General features: G+C 36.5%; 1 protein-coding gene across 2 annotated transcripts in view; it reads left to right on the top strand.

Annotated features, from left to right (window-relative positions):
• HS2ST1 (heparan sulfate 2-O-sulfotransferase 1) overlaps positions 1 to 18945 on the top strand; it is a 190643-nt gene extending 171698 nt beyond the window's left edge. The window contains exons 5-7 of one of the 2 annotated variants that reach the window (XM_059061650.2): positions 10327 to 10424; positions 12620 to 12777; positions 14017 to 18945. In XM_059061650.2, the coding sequence (XP_058917633.1) occupies positions 10327 to 10424; positions 12620 to 12777; positions 14017 to 14243 (483 nt within the window). In that variant the 3' untranslated portion in view covers positions 14244 to 18945. Of the gene's footprint in view, positions 1 to 10326; positions 10425 to 12619; positions 12778 to 14013 lie in introns of both variants that reach the window. The other variant, XM_059061641.2, reaches the window with a different exon arrangement.
• The last annotated feature ends 530 nt before the right edge of the window (positions 18946 to 19475 follow it).

Here is a 19475-nt window from a genome sequence, read left to right as displayed (position 1 = left end):
GTGTCCCCTGCATCGGCAGGCAGATTCTCAACCACTGCGCCACCAGGGAAGCCCGAGGCAGATATTTTAACGTAGTCTCCCTTTCATCTTTGAAAGCTTTAGGTAGGTATGCCCTCTCCAGCCTGGAGATTTAACCATTCTTCACCCTAATGATGATAGGTCTTGGTTTGTTTTTTTTATGTCATTATAAAATACATATTAATACACCTGTTTATTTAGATGTAATATTAGTAACATCAGCAAAATAGTACTGTATTACCTTAATTCTAATGAGGACAGGGCCATCTTCAAATGCTTTATCAAAGTAAAGAATTACTTTGTTTTGTGATAGGCAAAATAGACCTTTTCAAAAAGTCTTGAAACATTGAAACACACGTTTTTAATAATTTGGTTTGTTTCTCATGACATAAATGTTGGTAACATTCTGGCACCTAATGAGTTAAATAAAGTTGTTATATTGCAAATAATTCCTTAATATCTTTAACAGGCAAGAGTTTTCTTTAATAAACTCATATCTGTAAAGTTGGTAAGACTTCTTGTCATATAGCATTTTGGAAGATGGAAGGGTATTTGAAGATAACAGGGATTAAAAAGTGGCTATGAGGGGCTTCGCTAGTGGCGCAGTGGTTGGGAGTCCGTCTGCCGATGCAGGGGACACGGGTTCGTGACCCGGTCCGGGAGGATCCCACATGCCGCGGAGCGGCTGGGCCCGTGAGCCATGGCCGCTGAGCCTGCGCGTCCGGAGCCTGTGCTCCACAACGGGAGAGGCCACAACAGTGAGGGGCCCGCGTACCAAAAAAAACAAAAAGTGGCTATGATGTTGTAGGGCAAAGGCTAAGGCTGGAAATACCTTGCAATGGCTTCATTTCCAATTTCTGGTTACACTGTCAATAATTTCAAAGCCATTTTAGTCATATTATATGCCTGTAGCTTTCAGTTGATCTTGTAAGGAACATAATATTTGTTTTATTTGGGAGATTTCAAATACTCTGTTTTTCAAACTTTATATCTAGTGTTTTGCATAATTTAATCTCTGTCCCAATACCTGGAAAATAGGGATATTTAGTAATCCAAAGGTCAGCATTCAAGAACTACAATATATAAATCAGTGGTTCTCAAACTTTTTAGTCTCAGAACTCCTTTTACTCTTTTTATTGAGGACCGCCAAGAAGCTTTTATCTATGTGGGTTATATCTATTTCTGTTAATATTTACCAATGTCAGTAAATTTGCCAACTGACTGAGAAATTTTTAATATAACAACTAATTTAATAGTAACAGTAGGAGACCATAATATGGCAACATAAATAATATATTTTAGTGCAAATAACCATTTTCAGGAAAAGTATAAATAGTGGCATTTTACATTTTTGCAAATTTTTAAAACACCTGATTTAATATAATATAGACAGCTGGATTTTCATATCTCCTGCTGAATCAGTCTATTTAATACATTCTTTTGGTGAAGTGTATGAAGAAAATTCAGCTTTACACAGATAGGTAACTAGAAAAGGCAGTATTTTAATAGCCTTTTCAGAAAATTGTGGAAATTTTTCTTTAATATTACACTAAAACTTAACTAGTAGTAGTTTCTTAAAGTTATTGAAGTGTGGAATCTGAAACCATAGCAGTTAACTTTTTATGTTCTGCTGCATTAAAATCCACTGATATATTTTATACTTTGAATGGATATTTTAACCAAGCATAATTTTTTAACCTCATGTATTGGTCATTTGGAACACATTAGTTCACTGAGTTATGTGGATCTTCCAAGTGATAGCACATTTTATTATACAATATCAAAAACTCACATTCGTTAATGTCACCACTTATCTCATCAGAAAAGTCTTTAAGTATTGGGAAACTGTCAGGCTTATGGTGACAGATGAAGTAAAAATAAATGTTTATATTTTTTAGTTTGAAAGCTTAGCTTTTATCACTGGCACCCACAGGATTTCTCCACCTTCACACTATTGTTGCTTTTGGCCAGAGAATTCCTTGTTGTGAGGGCTGCCTTCACATTGTAGGACATTTAGCAGCATCTCTGACCTCTACCTAGTAGCATCTCCCCTACACCCTTCAGGTGTGAGAATGAAGAAGGTCTCCAAACATTGCCAGATGTCACCTGGGGGTCAAAACAGCGCCAGTTGAGAACCGCTGGGCTACTAAGACTGTCATTTGTTTTCTTTCAAGTGGCAGGCCCACTTTGTTCATTTTGAGAAAATATTAACCAAATACCCAAGTTTGAATAGTTTGTCTCTCAGGCCTTCTTTCAGCATAGGCCTTCTTACAGCTTCCAAATAACTACACCTATAAGTCTCATCACTCACATTTTCTAAATATGTAAATATTTATCTTATGAATATTTCAGTTTTGTACTATCCTATAGATTATTAAGCATTTTTATTAATTATTGTTTTATTAGCAGAACACCAAGGGGGTTATACTTATGGAAAGAGTGTATAGTTACATGCTATAAATAACAATCTAAAGGAGAATCAGTTTTTGCTTAAGAAGTACTCATTGATCTCAGAGATCACAATTCCTAACCCAATTTGCTTTTCGTATTTCTTACTCTAAATTAACTAGACTTATTGACAGCTGTAGGAATTATAATGAATTCAGAGTATTATACCTAAAAATATGTATTAGTTTATAAAAGATATTAATGAGGTTAGAAGAATTCCATACTTAACCACTACCTGATCCTACTACTGGCTTACAAAATACTGCTTCCGTAGTCCTTAGCAATTCATAATCCCCTGACTGTGGTTTGCTTATGGAACATGGATTTTAATCAAAAACATTTGAGAACTTATTACTGTTTGCTTAGAAAGTGTTTTATATGTAAAAAGCACCATAGGAAAGCAATATAATATCTTTGTAGTTCATATTTAAAGGTTTGATAACTCTTTGTTGTAGACCAGTTTCTCTATCTCAGTAAAAGGTACAATCCAGAGTCAGCCTTGACCTGTCATCTTCCCAGCTTTCTGACTGAACTACTATATATGTGGTTCCTTTCACCAAAAGAGAGAAAATGTAAAGAAAAGTCTGTTGTAATGAAGTTGAAGAAAGAGATGATGAGTTCAAATTGGACATTATTTTTAGTCATGTATAAGCAGATGGAAATATCCACTAAAAATGTATTTGTGTCTCAAGAAATAAATCTGAACTTAATCATAGATTTGGGAGTCATCAGCATTAGGTGGGAGTTGAAACAAGGGATTGAATGAAATTGCACTTGGGAGACATATAGAGTATGAAGAGAGGACAAAACGAAAAAGGAAGATGAAGAAGAAGGGGTGCAAATATGTAGCTCTGGGGAATGACAACATTTAAGCAGTAGGCAAAGGGAGGGAAACACATCAAGAAGACTGAGGTTGGAGAATTAGAAGACAAACCCGGCGAGTCCTTGAAATACATGGAAAACTAATTTCAATCACGAAGAGGTTAGTGAATTGAGAATTTTAAACTTTCCCTTAGACTTGTCAATGGGGAGGTCAGAGAAGGTGTCTATGTGGAATCCAAAGGGTTGAGGAGTAACCGTGAGAAGTTAAGACTGAGAGGAAAGACTACTCTTGAGATAGAAGTTTGGCTTTGAAGGGAGCAAAAAACATGAGAAATGTTTTACTAAAGACGACAGATACTTGGGCATATTAATATACCTGAAGAGAGCAAGGGGTGATGATGGAAGAAACTGGAGAAAAAATGGTGAAGCAGGGTCTCAGAAGGGAGTGAGAAAGGGTATTTAAAGATAGGAGGAAATACTTTTTTTTACAGATGAGGGCAGTAGGGCCTGCAGATGCAGATAAGCTTTTATCTAAGCAGGAATCAAGGGAGCTCACTCTCAGCTTCAGTTTTCTGTATAAAATATGAAGCAAGGTCATTTGTAGAAAAGGGTTTGAATGTAAATATAATTGCCATCACTATCAAGCATCAAATTTTGTTTATTTTAACCTGCAATTCTAGGAATTAAATATTTAAACTAATAATCTAAATAGTCTAAAGAATATTTTGATATTTCCTGCTTTTAAAAACATTTGTATGTAGTTCACAAAGAATTGCTCTTTCTAAGCATAGATGGTGTTTAAGTGAAAAAGCTGATCATAACTTTTTGTTTCTCTGGTGTACTGAACTGAGTTTTGTTTTTGCTTTTTATTTTAAGAAGAAATTTTATAAGAGAAAAACATTTATTTATAGAAAATTCTATTTCTGAAATGTGGTCAGAATGTTTAGGAGAAGGTGAATAGAATTTAGCAAATGAGTGGGAAAGTTCTGGTGGGCAGCATTTGATTGACAATCATCTTCTGTGCTGTGAATAGAGAAGCCCAAGGGCTGATGTCACTGTTGGAGTCAGTGGAGAAGTTAATCTTGATTAAAATGCCAGTGAATTGATTCATTGAGCTGTATGTGGTCAAGATGGTATTGAGTTTCGTTAACTTGATTTCACTCACTAGGAAATGCTTGGTTTACTTTATGCATCACATATTTATAAAGAAAAAGGAGGGACTTCCCTGGTGGCACAGTGGTTAAGAATCTGCCTGCCAATGCAGGGGACATGGGTTTGAGCCCTGGTCCAGGAAGATCCCACATGCTGTGGAGCAGCTAAGTCCATGCACCACTCCTACTGAGCCTGCGCTCTGGAGCCCGTGAGCCGCAACTACTGAGCCCATGTGCCACAACTTCTGAGCCCGTGTGCCACGACTACTGAAGCCCTCACGCCTAGAGCCTGTGCTCTGCAACAAGAGAAGCCACCGTGATGAGAGAAGCCTGCGCACTGCAATGAAGAGTAGCCCCTGCTTGCTGCAACTAGAGAATGCCCGCGCACAGCAACGAAGACCCAATGCAGCCAAAAATAATAATAAATAAATAAAATAAACATAAAGTATGAAAAAAATGAAAAAAAAAAGAAAGAAAAAGGAGAATTTCTGTTTTACATTAAGATCTAGCACACTCATGTATGTTCGCCAATTTTTGATTATTTATATTTGTTTTCTTTTTCTTTACATCTTTCTTGCTATGGCCTGTCTTTGGGTTGTTTCTTTTAAGTTGATAAGAGTGAAACACCTCTGCCAAATGATAAGAAGGAACTATAAAGGAGGCAAAACCCAAACTATTTTTCCACTTTTATATTATCTAATATAACGTTTGGTAGGTGAATTAGGGTAGATGCTTCTGAAACAAAGAAATTAAAATGTTTAGGTAGATTTTTTCTGTCATACATAAAAGCCTAAAGGTGAGGGGCCCAGGATTTTAGAGCAGCTTTGCTGCACACAGTCATTCAGGGAACTGGGTTCCTGATATATTGTTACTCTGCTACCCTTCAGAGGCTTGCCCTTATGTGCTCAGTTTAATTTGGGTCACCATGACATCTGCCTTCCAGCTCATGGGAAGGAGGGAAGTTAGAGGCCCACCAATTTCCTTTTAACCAAGTGACCCAGAACTTGCTCACATCACTTCTGCCCCCAGTCTCCTGGCAAGAACTTAGTCACATGGCCATACCTAATTGCAAGAGAGGCTAAACTCTATGACTGTAGAAGAAGGGAAGAATGGATTTTGGTGGTAACTCTTATACTTCCAGAGTAGGCTAGCAGATTTTAAACTACTGGCCAAAAATAAACTTGAAGATTATCTACAGATTTTGTTTGAAATACTAAAATAAAACTTTTAGAACACAGAAGAAGGAGTTGGCTAACTAGAGAACTTGGGTCAAAATAGCCATCCTGCATGCTTATTCATTAATCAGTTTTAATTCCAATAGTGGATATTGACATTTCCAAATTTTCCATATAGTGACTCTATGGAAACTTTTAATACTGAAGTCTCTTTCAATGTCCTATTTTCTTATTGGGTTGGCCAAAAAGTTCCTTCGGTTTTAAAGTAAAAATAAAAGATACATTTTTCATTTTCACTGAGAACTTTATTGAACAACGTATTCACCATTTTGTTCCACTACCTTCTGCCATTTTTCAGGCAACTTCATAATTCCATCTTCCCAAAACTTTTTATCTTTTTTGAGCAAAGAACCGTTCTAGGTGCCTTTTACAGTCTTACAGGGAATTGAAATTTTTTGCATTAAGAGAATTTTGTAAAGACCGGAATAAATGGGAATCCAAAGGTGCAATGTGTGGTGAATACGGTGGATGAATCAGAACTTCCCAGCCAAGCTGTAACAGTTTTTTGCCTGATCATCAAAGAAACGTGTGGCCTTGCGGTATTCTGATGGAAGATTATGTGTTTTCTGTTGACTAATTCCAGACGATTTCCGTTGAGTGCTGCTTTCAGTTGGTCTAATTGGGAGCAGTACTTGTTGGAATTAATTGTTTGGTGTTCTGAAAGGAGCTCATAATAGAGGACTCCCTTCCATCCCACCATATACACAACATCATCTTTTTTGGATGAAGACCGGCCTTTGGTGAGGTTGGTGGTTGTTCATTTCACTTGCCCCACGATCTCATCCATTCCATATTATTGTACAGTATTCACTTTTCATCGCCCATCACAATTTGTTTTAAAAACAAAACATTTTCGTTACGTTTAAGTACAGAATAACGTGAGGAAATATAGTCAAGAAGGTATTTTTCACTTAACTTATGTGGAACCCTAACATCAAAGCGATTCACATAACCAAGCTGGTGCAAGTGATTTTCAACGCTTGATTTGGATATTTTGAGTATGTCGGCTGTCTCCAGCGTGGTATAACCTTGATTGTTCTCAATTAATGTCTCGATTTGATCACTATCGACTTCAACTGGTCTACCTGACCGTGGAGCACTGTCCAGCGAGAAATCTCCAACACAAAACTTCGCAAACCACTTTGGACACATTTGATCAGTCACAGCACCTTCTCCATACACTGCACAAATCTTTTTTTTGCTTTTCAGTTGCGTTTTTACCTTTCATGAAATAATAAAGCATAATATGCCGAAAATGTTGCTTTTTTTCTTCCATCTTCAGTATTAAAATGACTACACAAAAATTCACCAATTTTAATGTTTTTAAAAAATGCACACTGATATGACAGCTGTCACAATACAATTTAGCAAAATTGTTTTGAATGAAGTTAAAGACAACTAAGCACTACTAGAGCCATCTTATGGGAAAAAAACGAACAAACCTTTTGGCCAACCCAATACATTTAAGCAAAATCTTTTTAATGTCTTTGAATCTTACACATACACACACACAGTGTCAGTACAGTTTATGAGTTCACTCACAATCACCTTAGTAATTCATTTCTTTTTCATCTGATACTCTTCAGATGGAGGTATAATGAAGCAGAGCACCTCTTCTGAACTTCAGAAGCACTGTACTGTGATTTAGGATTAATCAATTTAATCAATTTGAAATTAATTAGGTGTGAAATCAGAAACCTTCCGATATATCACCACTGGGTTTATTGGAACCTGAGATACGGTAGAGATAGATACATAGGTTGTTTTCTTTTTATGAGCTGCAAGGTGGCATAAATGATAATAAAACCACTTTTTAGAAAGTGACTTAGACCAGCAAATCTAAATCAGACCATCTAGTAAATTTCAGACATAATGTAATGGCGATTGAAATGGGGTTGATTGAGTCTTAAGTGTAAACCGAGATGTTTTCACTTAAAAAAATAGGTTGATATGGATGTGTGTGTGTGTGTGTGTGTGTGTGTGTGTGTGTGTGTATATATATATATATATATATATATATATATATATATTGGGGGGTGGGGGGGAATCCTAAGAGAATTTGAGAGAACTCTAAGGAACTGTCAAAATGTTCATGAAAACATTTTACTGCCCCTGTCTTCATCTCAACTAGAATTGTACCTTTAATGCTCATGCAAAATCTCCAAAGTGTAGTCTTTCCAGCCATTTACAAATATTGATTATGCAAACAATTGCTATAACAATGTATTGTATGCTATTGAGGACACAGTGATTGTGCAAACAGTTGGTATAGCAGTATATTGTATGCTGTGGAGGACACAAATGCATACTATACTGCATGATCCCTCCAGTAAGTGTTTTCTATAGTTCAGGAGAGAACATAATACAATTTTTTTTCCAAAGTACATGAAGCAAGTTCTTTAAATAAAGATGTTTATATAAATAACATACCTGGATCCTAAGAGCTGGCTATTACAAGGCAGTATTTAATTCATTTATATGAGTTAAAATAAAATGAGTGACTTTAGACCAGAATAGTCATTGGAAAGATAGTCTTCATGTAAACTAGATTGGTGGAGGGAAGCACTTCCAGAGGAAGAAAATGTAGTTAGCAAAATATATGGATTTGCAGGTACATATGACATGCTTGAGAAACTGTAAAACAGGTTAATCTGGTAAAGATGGAAGTTATACATGGAGATAAGGCTAGACTTGCACACTGAGGTCAGATTATGAAGCATTCTTTAAAGCCAGTATAAAGAGTTTTTATTTCTCTTTTTAAGAAGATATTGGAAGCTATTGAAGTATTCTGAGTAGAGGATGTTAGAAGTGACTACTTAGAGTAATCTGGTAGTCTAAGAGCAGATTGAAGGAAGGGAGGGAAGGGAGCCCAATTAGGAAGTGATTGTAAGAATGGAGACAAGACATGGTAAGATCCTGATGGAAGTAAGATTGGGGAAAAAAAAAAAAAAAAGATGCATTGGAAAGACATTACCTCAAGGATGTTAAGTGAGGGAGAGGAAAAATAAAGAAATGTTCTGAGATCTTGCATCTGAATTACAAGGGGCAGTGTCATCCTATTGCCAGAAATATTGAATATGAGGTAATACTGGAAATTCAAATGAAAAGGCATACTAGGTATCAGAAGATAGGTAAGAGGTGATGGATCTGGGGGGTACAGATTTGGAAGTCTTTTGCCTAGAAATTATAAATGAAGCCAAGGAAGTGTGAATAAGCTAAGGAAGGGAGTGGGTAAAGAGAAGACAGCTGAGTTTCCATACTTGGTAGAAGGACCAAAACATGCCTTAAAAAAAGATAGTGATAGTACATTCAGAAAGGTACAGAGAACCAACAAAAAGCCAAAAAGGGGAGTGTTCAAAGAAAGAGACAACGCTGTGGAGGTCAAGGAGAACAAGAACCAACAAAACATCGTATTTGACTATTAGGGAGGAGAGGTGGGGAGAGAAAGACAGATGTAGACACATCCCACTTATTGAATGCCTACAGTGAACCACTCTTTGTGGTAGATTCTTTTATATCCATGATTTTATTTCTTCCTCAAAGTAAGATTATGTCCTCCTTTTTCAGATGAGGAAACTAACACAGAACTTACATTTTTCCGGGTTCAAATTCAAACCCAAGTCATAAATCTTTTTCCTATATCATGGTGAAGGTCATCTGTAAAAGAAATGGGCAAATAATTGTGGGCTGCAGTTTGCTGTTGCCTCTTAAATGTTGCCAGAATAAAGATAATTATTCCACTATACCTCTAGCCATAGTCAGATCTAAGGGTTTGGGGTCCTATTCTTACTAGATTTTTGGTTGAAAGGGACCTTTGAATTTATCTAATTTTATAGATTAGAAAGTGAGGTTTAGAGGACTCAAGATAGGGTCACACCTGGTTCTAGAAACCCAGGAGTCTGGACTCTGGATGAGTTCTCTTTCTACTTTTACATACCCCCTCTTCTCAGAAATAACAGGTGGTATTTATAGATGTCTACTCCAACAACCTGAGCTCTTAAGTTTGTTCTCTGGCATCTTAATATCATTTCAAATAGATAACGCCTACTGTAAAAATGCCTGTGACAGACAGTAAGTACTAAAGAAAGTGAAGTTGATTTAATTTTAGATCCATGACCTGTGAGTCTCTTTCCCTTTTAATTAATTTAGTCAGATGCATTTGGAGAGGAGGGCATGCAAGTCATAAGTATCCAGGGTCACTTTTGCTTTGTACAATGATTTTTTTGTTTGTTTTAATGAGAAAAGGGGAAAAGACTTAAGTGTAGTCCTACTTTATATTCTTTTCAAATAACTGTTTCACAAAGAGTATCTTTAACCTTGTTTTTATTTAATTTACTTCGGTAAGCGGATAGAAAATACAAATACACAAATTCAACATAAACCAGTACTTAATTTCAAGGGTAAGATGTTATCTGGGGGATGTTCCATTCATATAGTAAAAGAAATCTTATGAACACTGGTATAAAACAAAGATGTGAGAACAACCCATGTTTGACTTTGCTCAGTATCTCAAGTATGTTTTTGTATCCTATCACTTTAACTTACTACTTATCCCATCCACTGCCATTTATTTAATAACTTACCACATTAAGATATTTGGTAGGTGAGGCTCGGTTTTATGGCTTACATGTGCTGCTTTGTCTTTTTTCCAGACCTTTGATGAATGTGTAGCTGAGGGCGGCTCAGACTGTGCTCCAGAGAAGCTCTGGCTTCAAATCCCATTCTTCTGTGGCCACAACTCAGAATGCTGGTAGGGAGATAAAGTTATCTTCAATCAGTAATCTATTTATTACCTCTATAATCTGTATCTCACAAGGGTGAGTGTGTTAGTCAAGGGCTAGGTGTAAGGAAGTTGGTGAAAGACCAGACCAAAAATAACATGTAATTAAGTAATACCTAGTTTTTAGTTACCTTTAAGTGCATTAAAAAGATTCTTCATGTAAAACGTCCTTGCAATGATTTCTCAGATGCTGGTTTTTTAAATTTTTTTTGTTTTTGGTGTTATGTGTCTTGCTATGTTCTAGCAGTGGTCTTAATCAGAGGTCAGGGGTCCTTTCATAAACCTCATTTTCTCCAAACTTATTGTTTGAGCCATCCATTTTAGATCAAGAAGAGGCTTAGTGGGTAAATTATTCACCTGGATTTACTGTTAAATTGATTTGACTTTGAGAGAAGCCAAGGTAAAATAAAGATATTTTATCTTTAATAGAGTTTATTTCCTCAGAATGTGCTGAGTTTTCAGTTTAAAAAAATAATGGTACGTATTTGTTCTAATCAGTCATTTTAATAGGAAAAGTAGAAAAAAACAGGAACACATTCAAAGTTAGTATCTTCCTTAAAACCATGAGCAATATAAGGAATGCCTTCTGTTCTTTCCATGATTATTTGAGATATAGTATTAGATTACTGTGAACCTTAAGGTCCTACTTAATAGATTGTATCAACGCATAATACAGTTGACCCTTTGAACAGCACAGGTTTGAACTTCGTGGGTCCACTTAAATGCAGATTTTTTAAAATAAAGACGTATTACAGTACTACATGATCCGTGGTTGGCTGAATCCTCGGATGTGGAGCTGGGGATATGGTGGGCTGACGGTAAAGTTATATGCAGATTTTCAAGTGGGGAATGGGGGATCGGGTCTGGTTGGCACCCCTAAACACTCGTGTTGTTCAAAGGTCAACTGTAATAATGTAAGAATTGGAAGCTTAGAAAGAATGTCTTCTCAATTTTTAATCATTTCCTTACAACAGGGATCAGTAGATTACAACCCGGCCACCAAATTTGGCCCATCACCTGTTTTTATAAATAGTTTTATTGGAAGACAACCACATCTATTTATTTACTTATTGTCTGTAGCTGTTTTCACACTGCAAGAGCAGAGTTAAGTAACCAAGTGACCAAGACCATATGACCTGCAGACCCATCTCCGGCATTACTCTCTGGCTCTTTAGAGGAAAGGTTGCGACCCCTACCTTAGAGCAGTAGAGAGTATATCTCTCCATTGGGCATTACTGAGGAGATTTTAATCACACTTCTTTAGTATACCTCCTCGATTCATAGAACTGGAGGGCACCTGAGAAATCAGCTCGTTTGCTTCCCCAGCGTCCCACCACCCACGCCAGCTTTTTAATGGCTGAGAAAACAAGCTCAGAAAGGTGAAGTCATCAGCTCAATATCACACTGCTTAAAGACAGAGCTTGGCATTAGGGTTAGGGAATGTCGGTGCTAAAAAGAACCCAAAGGCATAGTTTATTTAGGGCCAAATCTCTATTAACAGCCATTAGCTAAAAACGTGAAAAATAAAAATAAAACATTCTTAGCAGAGCCATTTCTTATCCTATTTATGTTTTTAAGAAATATCAGAAAAATCTAAGCTCATAAATTAAATGAAGATAATCTCTACACAAAATTGCTTAGACCTTCCTAGAGAGCTCTTAAAATGAACGAAGTTTAGAGTACAGTTGACCCTGGAACAAGGCGGGGGTTAATCCCAGTATAATTTATAGTTGGTCCTTTGTATCCACGGTTCCTTCAATCTGCGGATTCAACCAACCATGGTCCATGTAGTGCTGTAGTATCTACTATTGAAAGATATTTGTGCAGGTCAAACCCATGTTGTTCAAGGGACAACTGTAGTTAACAAAAATTAAATACACTCATACTAAATCAGATGGGAGGATATGTATACACATTTCTTAACTGTTCAAATTAAGTGTCCTCTACTAAAATCTGAGTTAGCCCTGCATAGTTGAGCAGAAACTGGGGACAGAGGCAAAGGAAATTAGAAACAGGTGTGCCTCCCAAAGACATTAATAAAAGGGCATTAAGGCTTTGGATGGACATGTGTTTATCTGTTTTTTCCATAATATACAGTGTCAAAGGCATCAAAAGTACTTAGCAGATTTCACAACCAATTTTTGTATTCCTTTTTTTGGTTTTAGGAATGTAGGAAGCAGGTGGGCTATGGATCAAGCCAAATATAACCTAGTTAATGAGTACTTTCTGGTGGGAGTTACTGAAGAGCTTGAAGATTTTATCATGTTATTGGAGGCAGCTTTGCCCCGGTTCTTCAGGGGTGCTACAGAGCTCTATCGTACAGGTATATAAGGATGGGTTTCTTTTTCAAGCTGTCCTTAACTTTGTTTGCCACTTGCAAAATATGTGTGATTTGAAGTTTGTTGAATAAAACTCCAGAAAGGCAGGTACATTGTCTGTTTCTCCTCACCATTTTCAGTACAAAACAGTACGTGGCACACAGATGGTATTCATTAAATATTTTTTAATGAATAAACATGCACGAGATTATAATTAAAAGGCATTGTAGGTATAGTGGAAAGATACAAACTACAGGGCCAACCTTAGAAATGTGTGATATTCAGTAATGCCAGCCATACATTCCACCCTTTAGACATGTCTAGTGCTATTTAGGTAGGGGTAGGATGGGGAGACTGAGTCACATTGATAATGAGCCTGTGCTATGTCACAGTGCTCCTAAAAGAATGCTTCAGCAGCCGTGACAGTGTTACATATCTGAAAGTGACCGTGCTGGTCCAATCTAATTCTGACTTTTTTTTTTTTTCTGTTCTTTGGTAAGCTACAATCAGAGGAACTCTTTTCCTGGAGTATGCGTGTGCCCTAGCTTTTAACACATAGGTATAGAGAATAGGTTATGAGAAATCAGCACTAAGTTTGAAAATAGGTATTTTATCATATCTTTAAAAACAAACTAGTCAGAGCACCAAGCATTCGAGAATACAGCATGTAAGGTGACAGCCTACACTTTACCAAGAGGCCATTCTTACTTTTTTAAAAATAAATTTATTTTTGGCTGCATTGAGTCTTCGTTGCTGTGCACAGGCTTTCTCTAGTTGTGGAGAGCGGTGGCTGCTCTTCATTGCAGTGCACGGGCTTCTCATTGCAGTGGCTTCTCTTGTTGCGGAGCAAGGGCTCTAGGTGAGCGGGCTTCAGTAGTTGTGGAGCATGGGCTTAGTTGCTCTGCAGCATGAGGGATCTTCCCAGACCAGGGCTCGAACCTGTGTCCCCTGCATCGGCAGGCGGATTCCCAACCACTGCACTACCAGGGAAGACCACAATTCTTACTTTTATTATTTGACATCTCATTAAGTCTTTAACAAGGGTAAGGATTTGTATTACAAAGGAATAAATCACAGTTCTAGTATGATTAGGGCACTGTTTTTGCCTGAATGATATTAAGACAAAACAATTATGCTCTTCCATGTGTCATATTAACTTAAACTGTCTCTTCAGATAAACAGGCATTGATCTTTTGTGTGTTCTCAGAATTTATTTACCTTTTCTCTTTTTCCCTTGTAAGTAGGAAAGAAATCTCATCTTAGGAAAACCACAGAGAAGAAACTCCCTACTAAACAAACCATTGCAAAACTACAGCAATCTGACATTTGGAAAATGGAGAATGAGTTCTATGAGTTTGCATTAGAGCAGTTCCAATTCATCAGAGCCCATGCTGTACGAGAAAAAGATGGAGACCTTTACATCCTTGCACAGAACTTTTTCTATGAAAAGATTTACCCTAAATCGAACTGAGTACAAGGTGTGGCAGTTAGATTCTTGAACTACAACTTTGACCCTGTCTTCACCTTAGTTCTCAGCTCCACAACTTGGATTGCTGATGGGTATGTAAGATAATTTGTATTGAACTGAGTTAGGATACAGACAGTGACGTCAAGGAAGTAGATTCTGGCTGATATGTCAGTGGTCTAGGAAGTTTATGTTTCAGCCTTTTTTTTTTTTCTGGTTAAATTTTGGTGGGAGTTATAACTCCTGCTTGGACAAAACCTTCACATCACCTAAAATAAACACATAGCAGGTCTAATTGAAGGCTAAATAATGAAATACAATTTCAGAAAAAGTTCTGATACTCTGTTTTTGATAAAGCATTTTTTTTTCAACTAACCATGAATGAAGATGAATCCATTTGCTGCTTCCACCTTCACCTGGAGGTCTGGGTTATACACCTCTACTGGATAGTGTTATTAACTGTTTGGCAGTGTGTACTTTGTTTTTGTGAATCACGTCCCATGAAATTTATTGAAATGTTTGATCACGTTTGCTAAGACTGTATCTGCTGTAGTTGGAACTGCCCATATTTATGTAGGTCATTTTAATTTTCTTAAAAAAATGATTATTAGTTTTAAAAATCAATTTAAACCATTATTAATACTGTATAAAGAATCAAAGCAGTATTTCTCATTCCTGTCTCCCCAGTATCTAAGATTGGGGAAACACTTCAAAGAATGTTGACATTGCCTGAAATTTTGGTTAAGGCTTCCACACATTAATATCAAAAAAGTAAGTTTAGTATTTGTTTCTCCATGGGTTATTTGTAAAGGTGTAAACTGAGGTATTGGTGAGTCCATATTATAACTCCATTTAGTGAGCTGTGGTATGGGTAGGATTTTCCTACTTCTTCTGTACTTTTACTTGTAGACTATTTTTACTAAGGTGCTTTATAATGTGTTTTAAAGCATTGCATTTACAAAAATAAATGGAAAATGCTGTAAATATTGCATATTTTATGTATTTGGACCAAAAGATTATAAGTAATTAGACAAAAGTGGTTTTGCACCAATTTTATTATGTCAAGTAAAACCATCAGACCTACTGTTCTTGTATTTCTCATTTAACTTCACTGTTAAGACATCACTGTAATGAACTTCAATAACCTTTCAATTTTGATACACGGTACATTATTCATAATTGGGGGCAGTAGTTATAGTGGAAAGAGTACTGGACGAAGAGTCAGAAAACTTGATTTCTTGTCCTGGCTCTGCCACTTACCAGCTGTGTGATCTTGGGCAAGTCACTTAATCTCTCTCTGCCTCAGTTTCCTCATCCTGCAGTGAGGATGATAATACCTGTCCTACCTACCTCACAGGGGTGTTGTGAGGTTTAAATGAGATGGCATGTGAAAGCACTTTGAAAACTGTAAGGCTCTATATAAATGTAAGGTGTTATGGAAACATCTTTAACATATACTTTCATACCATTCATTTTTTAACAAAGAGTCCACCTATAAGTTGGTTGAAAAGACAGTTAATCTTGATATAAATTTGTGTTTAATAAATATCTTCTCAGTGTTTTATCTTCCCTGTTTCAACAACTACTATTGAAATATTGAAACACCTGTGAACTCTTAACAGTTTCCTGAGCAGCTGCTTGAGTTCAGGAGGTTCCCTGTTTGAAAAAAGATTTCATTAGCTGACTCAGGGCAAGGGAAAATTTGCTCTTCAAATTTGGAAGATTTTTCTGTTTTTATTTTACATTACTGTTCAGAAAGGTAGCTATTTTATACCTCTGGTTTTTAAGATATACTTTGCAGAGTTTGATTTCCCTGTGCATTCTTTACCTTCTTTCCACTTCATAGAGTAGCAGAGATAAAGAATTTTAGAAACATTTTCTAAAAGGATAATCTTTAATATGTTTAGTTTAAATAAATATCCCCGAACAAGGCCTCACCAAACTGTAAGCATTTTAGTCAGGTGACTTTAAAGGTTATTAATTGCATAGAAGGAGGAGGGAGCACTACTTATCAAAAGACATTTATAGACAAATTTAAAGAAAAGCTGAAGGAAGTTGACAGAAAGAGTCATTGTAGCACCCTTTCCCCCCAATAATAGGACAATATTAAGGGAATACCAACAGGCATACTTTTCTTACTTCGCTTTCTTTTTGGTGTATTTAATACCTTTTATAGGTATTTGTTGAGAATATATACAAATGATTTCCTTGCCCAAAGTAAAGCACCACCTCAGGATGGGGCATCTGACATTTGTCTGCTAAGGAACCCTAGTATGCAGGTTATTCTTGGAGTCCGGCTAAAATCCTCTTGAGGTGCATCAACTCTTTTAGGTAACTAGAGTAGCACATAGCGCACTAGACCTGGGGTCAGTGAACTTTTCCTATAAAGGTTCAGAGAGTAAATACTATTTTAGGCTTTGCACACCATTGGTCTCCGACACAACTACTCAACTCTGCCATACTAGTACAAAAGCAGTCATAGACAACACATAAATGAATGAGCGTGGCTGTGTCCCAATAAAACTTTATTACTGAAACAGCTGACATGCCAGATATGGACCATGGGTTGTACTTTACAAACCCCTGTAACAGATTATTATCTACGGAGAAATCACTTTTGAATCTGTACTCTAGTGGCCTAAAAGAGTTTATATACTTCCAAAAAAAGCTCCTAACTTCTATCCAAAGAATAGCTTTCTGATTCAGGCAGTCTCTCCCACGGTTTCATAAACTTTTACGACTTCGATTGGTTCCAGGTGGGCATGTTTTCTTTCCCAGTTTAACAGTTCAAAATAGGGGCATTTATGCTATCATTTTTTAGGGTGGGTTAAAAGTATCCTTCCTGGAGACTGAGGAAGGGTTAGATTTAATTCCATGTGGTCCAGTACAGTTCTAGGAATCTGACAAGTGCAGAGTCCTTATAAACCTAACTTTATAATCAAATAAATAGAACCACTGAGACGATAATGTATTTTTTTAAAGTGGCAAATGTGGTTTTCTTCTTTCAGCCCTTGTGCTTTTTCAGTATTTTGAACATAGGGAAAAATTTTTTTTTTATAATACAAAAGCAAGTTAACCACTTTGAATTTTAAAAGATGTTATATGTGTATGTGTACATATATATATATCTATATATGTTTATTTCCTAAAAGAGGAAAAAGTACCTTTTTGTTCAACTTGTATCAACTCCTATTTTCTAATTGCTGTGAAATGGCAACTGTTGATAAATTATTGTGACTGTTTTAAAATGTAATGGGGAGGATATATTTTGATTTTACCCAGCTTTAATCTATAAAGTATCACTTAAATATATCTGATAGCAACACTTAAAATATTGCATGGGGATTACTTTTCTATCATCCATACGCATTTGTGCAACTTTGAACATATTGGGTGATCCTGAATTCCTGATGATTGGATTTAAATTACTGAAAATCAGAGAAAAACTTACTGATTTTTAAACTTTGCATTTTATTTTTTATCCTTAAAATTCAATTACTGCCTATAATTTGAAGTCTGCTGTGGCTCTTTCTCAATATTATGTCCTATCAGAGATTCCTAAAATTGTTAGTGCCATCAGTGATTTACAAACAGTATTTTGATATTGCAGATGATTTGCTCATTGTATTTGCATAGTTAGAAAGAAAATAGTTTGTAGACAATGATTCTCTTTTTCTAATAAAATGAAATAAAAATTCTAAAAGCACTAAAGAATTTAACTAAAGGCTGGTTCCCAAATGCATAGCTGGTATTTTAATTTCCATTCAAATTCTACATAGAGAACATCTGTGTAAACCATCTCTCTGGGTTTTCCCATTGAGCATTCTCAAACACACCTACAGTCCTAGAATCCTTTATTATGAGAAGCACCCGGTATTGTAACCTTTTGTGAAGTTTGTCTTTAAGAGGCCCAGGTGCTTCTGCTTCATGAGTTGAAAATTTGACTCAAAGCTATTTGCTTTGAGAGGAAGCAAGGCAATTGCTGTTAAATTTTTGCATCCATTTACGCTATGCAAAGCTGCTGGATGATGCCAACTAAACTGCTGCTCAGGCAGCCTTCTGAGGGAAAAAGCAACCCTGTTTCAGATGCAATGCCAATTCAGCTCCTCTGGAGTGGAGCTTGCTTTCTGATTTCCTGGAGTGGGAATTTTAAAGAATGAAATGGCCGATCAGTTAGATTTATTTTATAGTTTAAGTTCATGCAGCTTTGTGACCTTTCCAGTACTATTATTTATAAAAGGACCCTGATGGTGATGATCTCTTTAAAACACATCACTGGTAAGCCTATGGTTTAGACACACTGGTGCTGTCTGATTTTTCAGACAGCTTCTTTAGCTTTCTATCGAGAGTCAGGTGTATGAGCATCTCTAAAGCAGTGTCAGATGTAATTTTGACAAACATGGATTGTATATTTTGACTTTTATTTTATAAGTACACAGACAGCTGAAGAGTGCCTTTTCTCCTCACAATCCATGTTGGAAGATGCTCACTCCTTCCTCTTCCTCTGCTTTCTCTTCTCTCCCCTTCCCCTGTTCAGTTGATTCATTTATGCAATACTGTTTCCAACTTGAAACCATTTTGTCACATCTGTTGGAGAGATAATCACTCCTTTTCCTTAACATTCTGCCAGCTTTCTGTTGTTGAAGTGTTTCAGATGATTACCTGATGCAAAAGCTATAAAATAAACACTCAGTGGGAAGGGCAAAAATGGTTTGGTGTCCTGTTTTAATATTTTCTTCCGTAGCCTTGACACTGAAGGATGTTTTCCAAGTGGACTCAGTGTTCAGCGTCATGAACTTAACCCTCAGATATCACTGCCACCAGAGAGGTGTGCATCATCACTAGTCGGTTGTGGGTTTCTGGCTTATTTGTGACTTGCAGACTGACAGGCCTTTGCTGCTTTTTGCTTTGTACTCCACCATTGGCAGTGAAATTTCAGATAGAAGATTTACAAGGTATACTTAGGATATACTCTTAATTAGAATTAAAAAAGGAAGTGAGGAAAGGGCTATTAACTTAGAATAAAAAGGAAATTTGAAAGAAAAAAGTTAATCCGATTAACATTTATTGCATACTTTAGACACGTCCATAATATTTCTTTGAGAATACACATTTCTGATAATTATGCTTTTCACCCTTAAAGGAGAAACTCTCAATTAACATAGATTTCCACTTCTCAGCCACTGACTCATTGTTCTAAGCGAGTATCATATGATATTGGGTTGAATAAAATACCAG

The sequence above is a fragment of the Kogia breviceps genome, chromosome 1 (genome assembly GCF_026419965.1).
Source record: "Kogia breviceps isolate mKogBre1 chromosome 1, mKogBre1 haplotype 1, whole genome shotgun sequence".
Taxonomy (NCBI): Eukaryota; Metazoa; Chordata; class Mammalia; order Artiodactyla; family Physeteridae; genus Kogia; species Kogia breviceps.
This window is presented reverse-complemented; position numbering and strand designations above follow the sequence as displayed.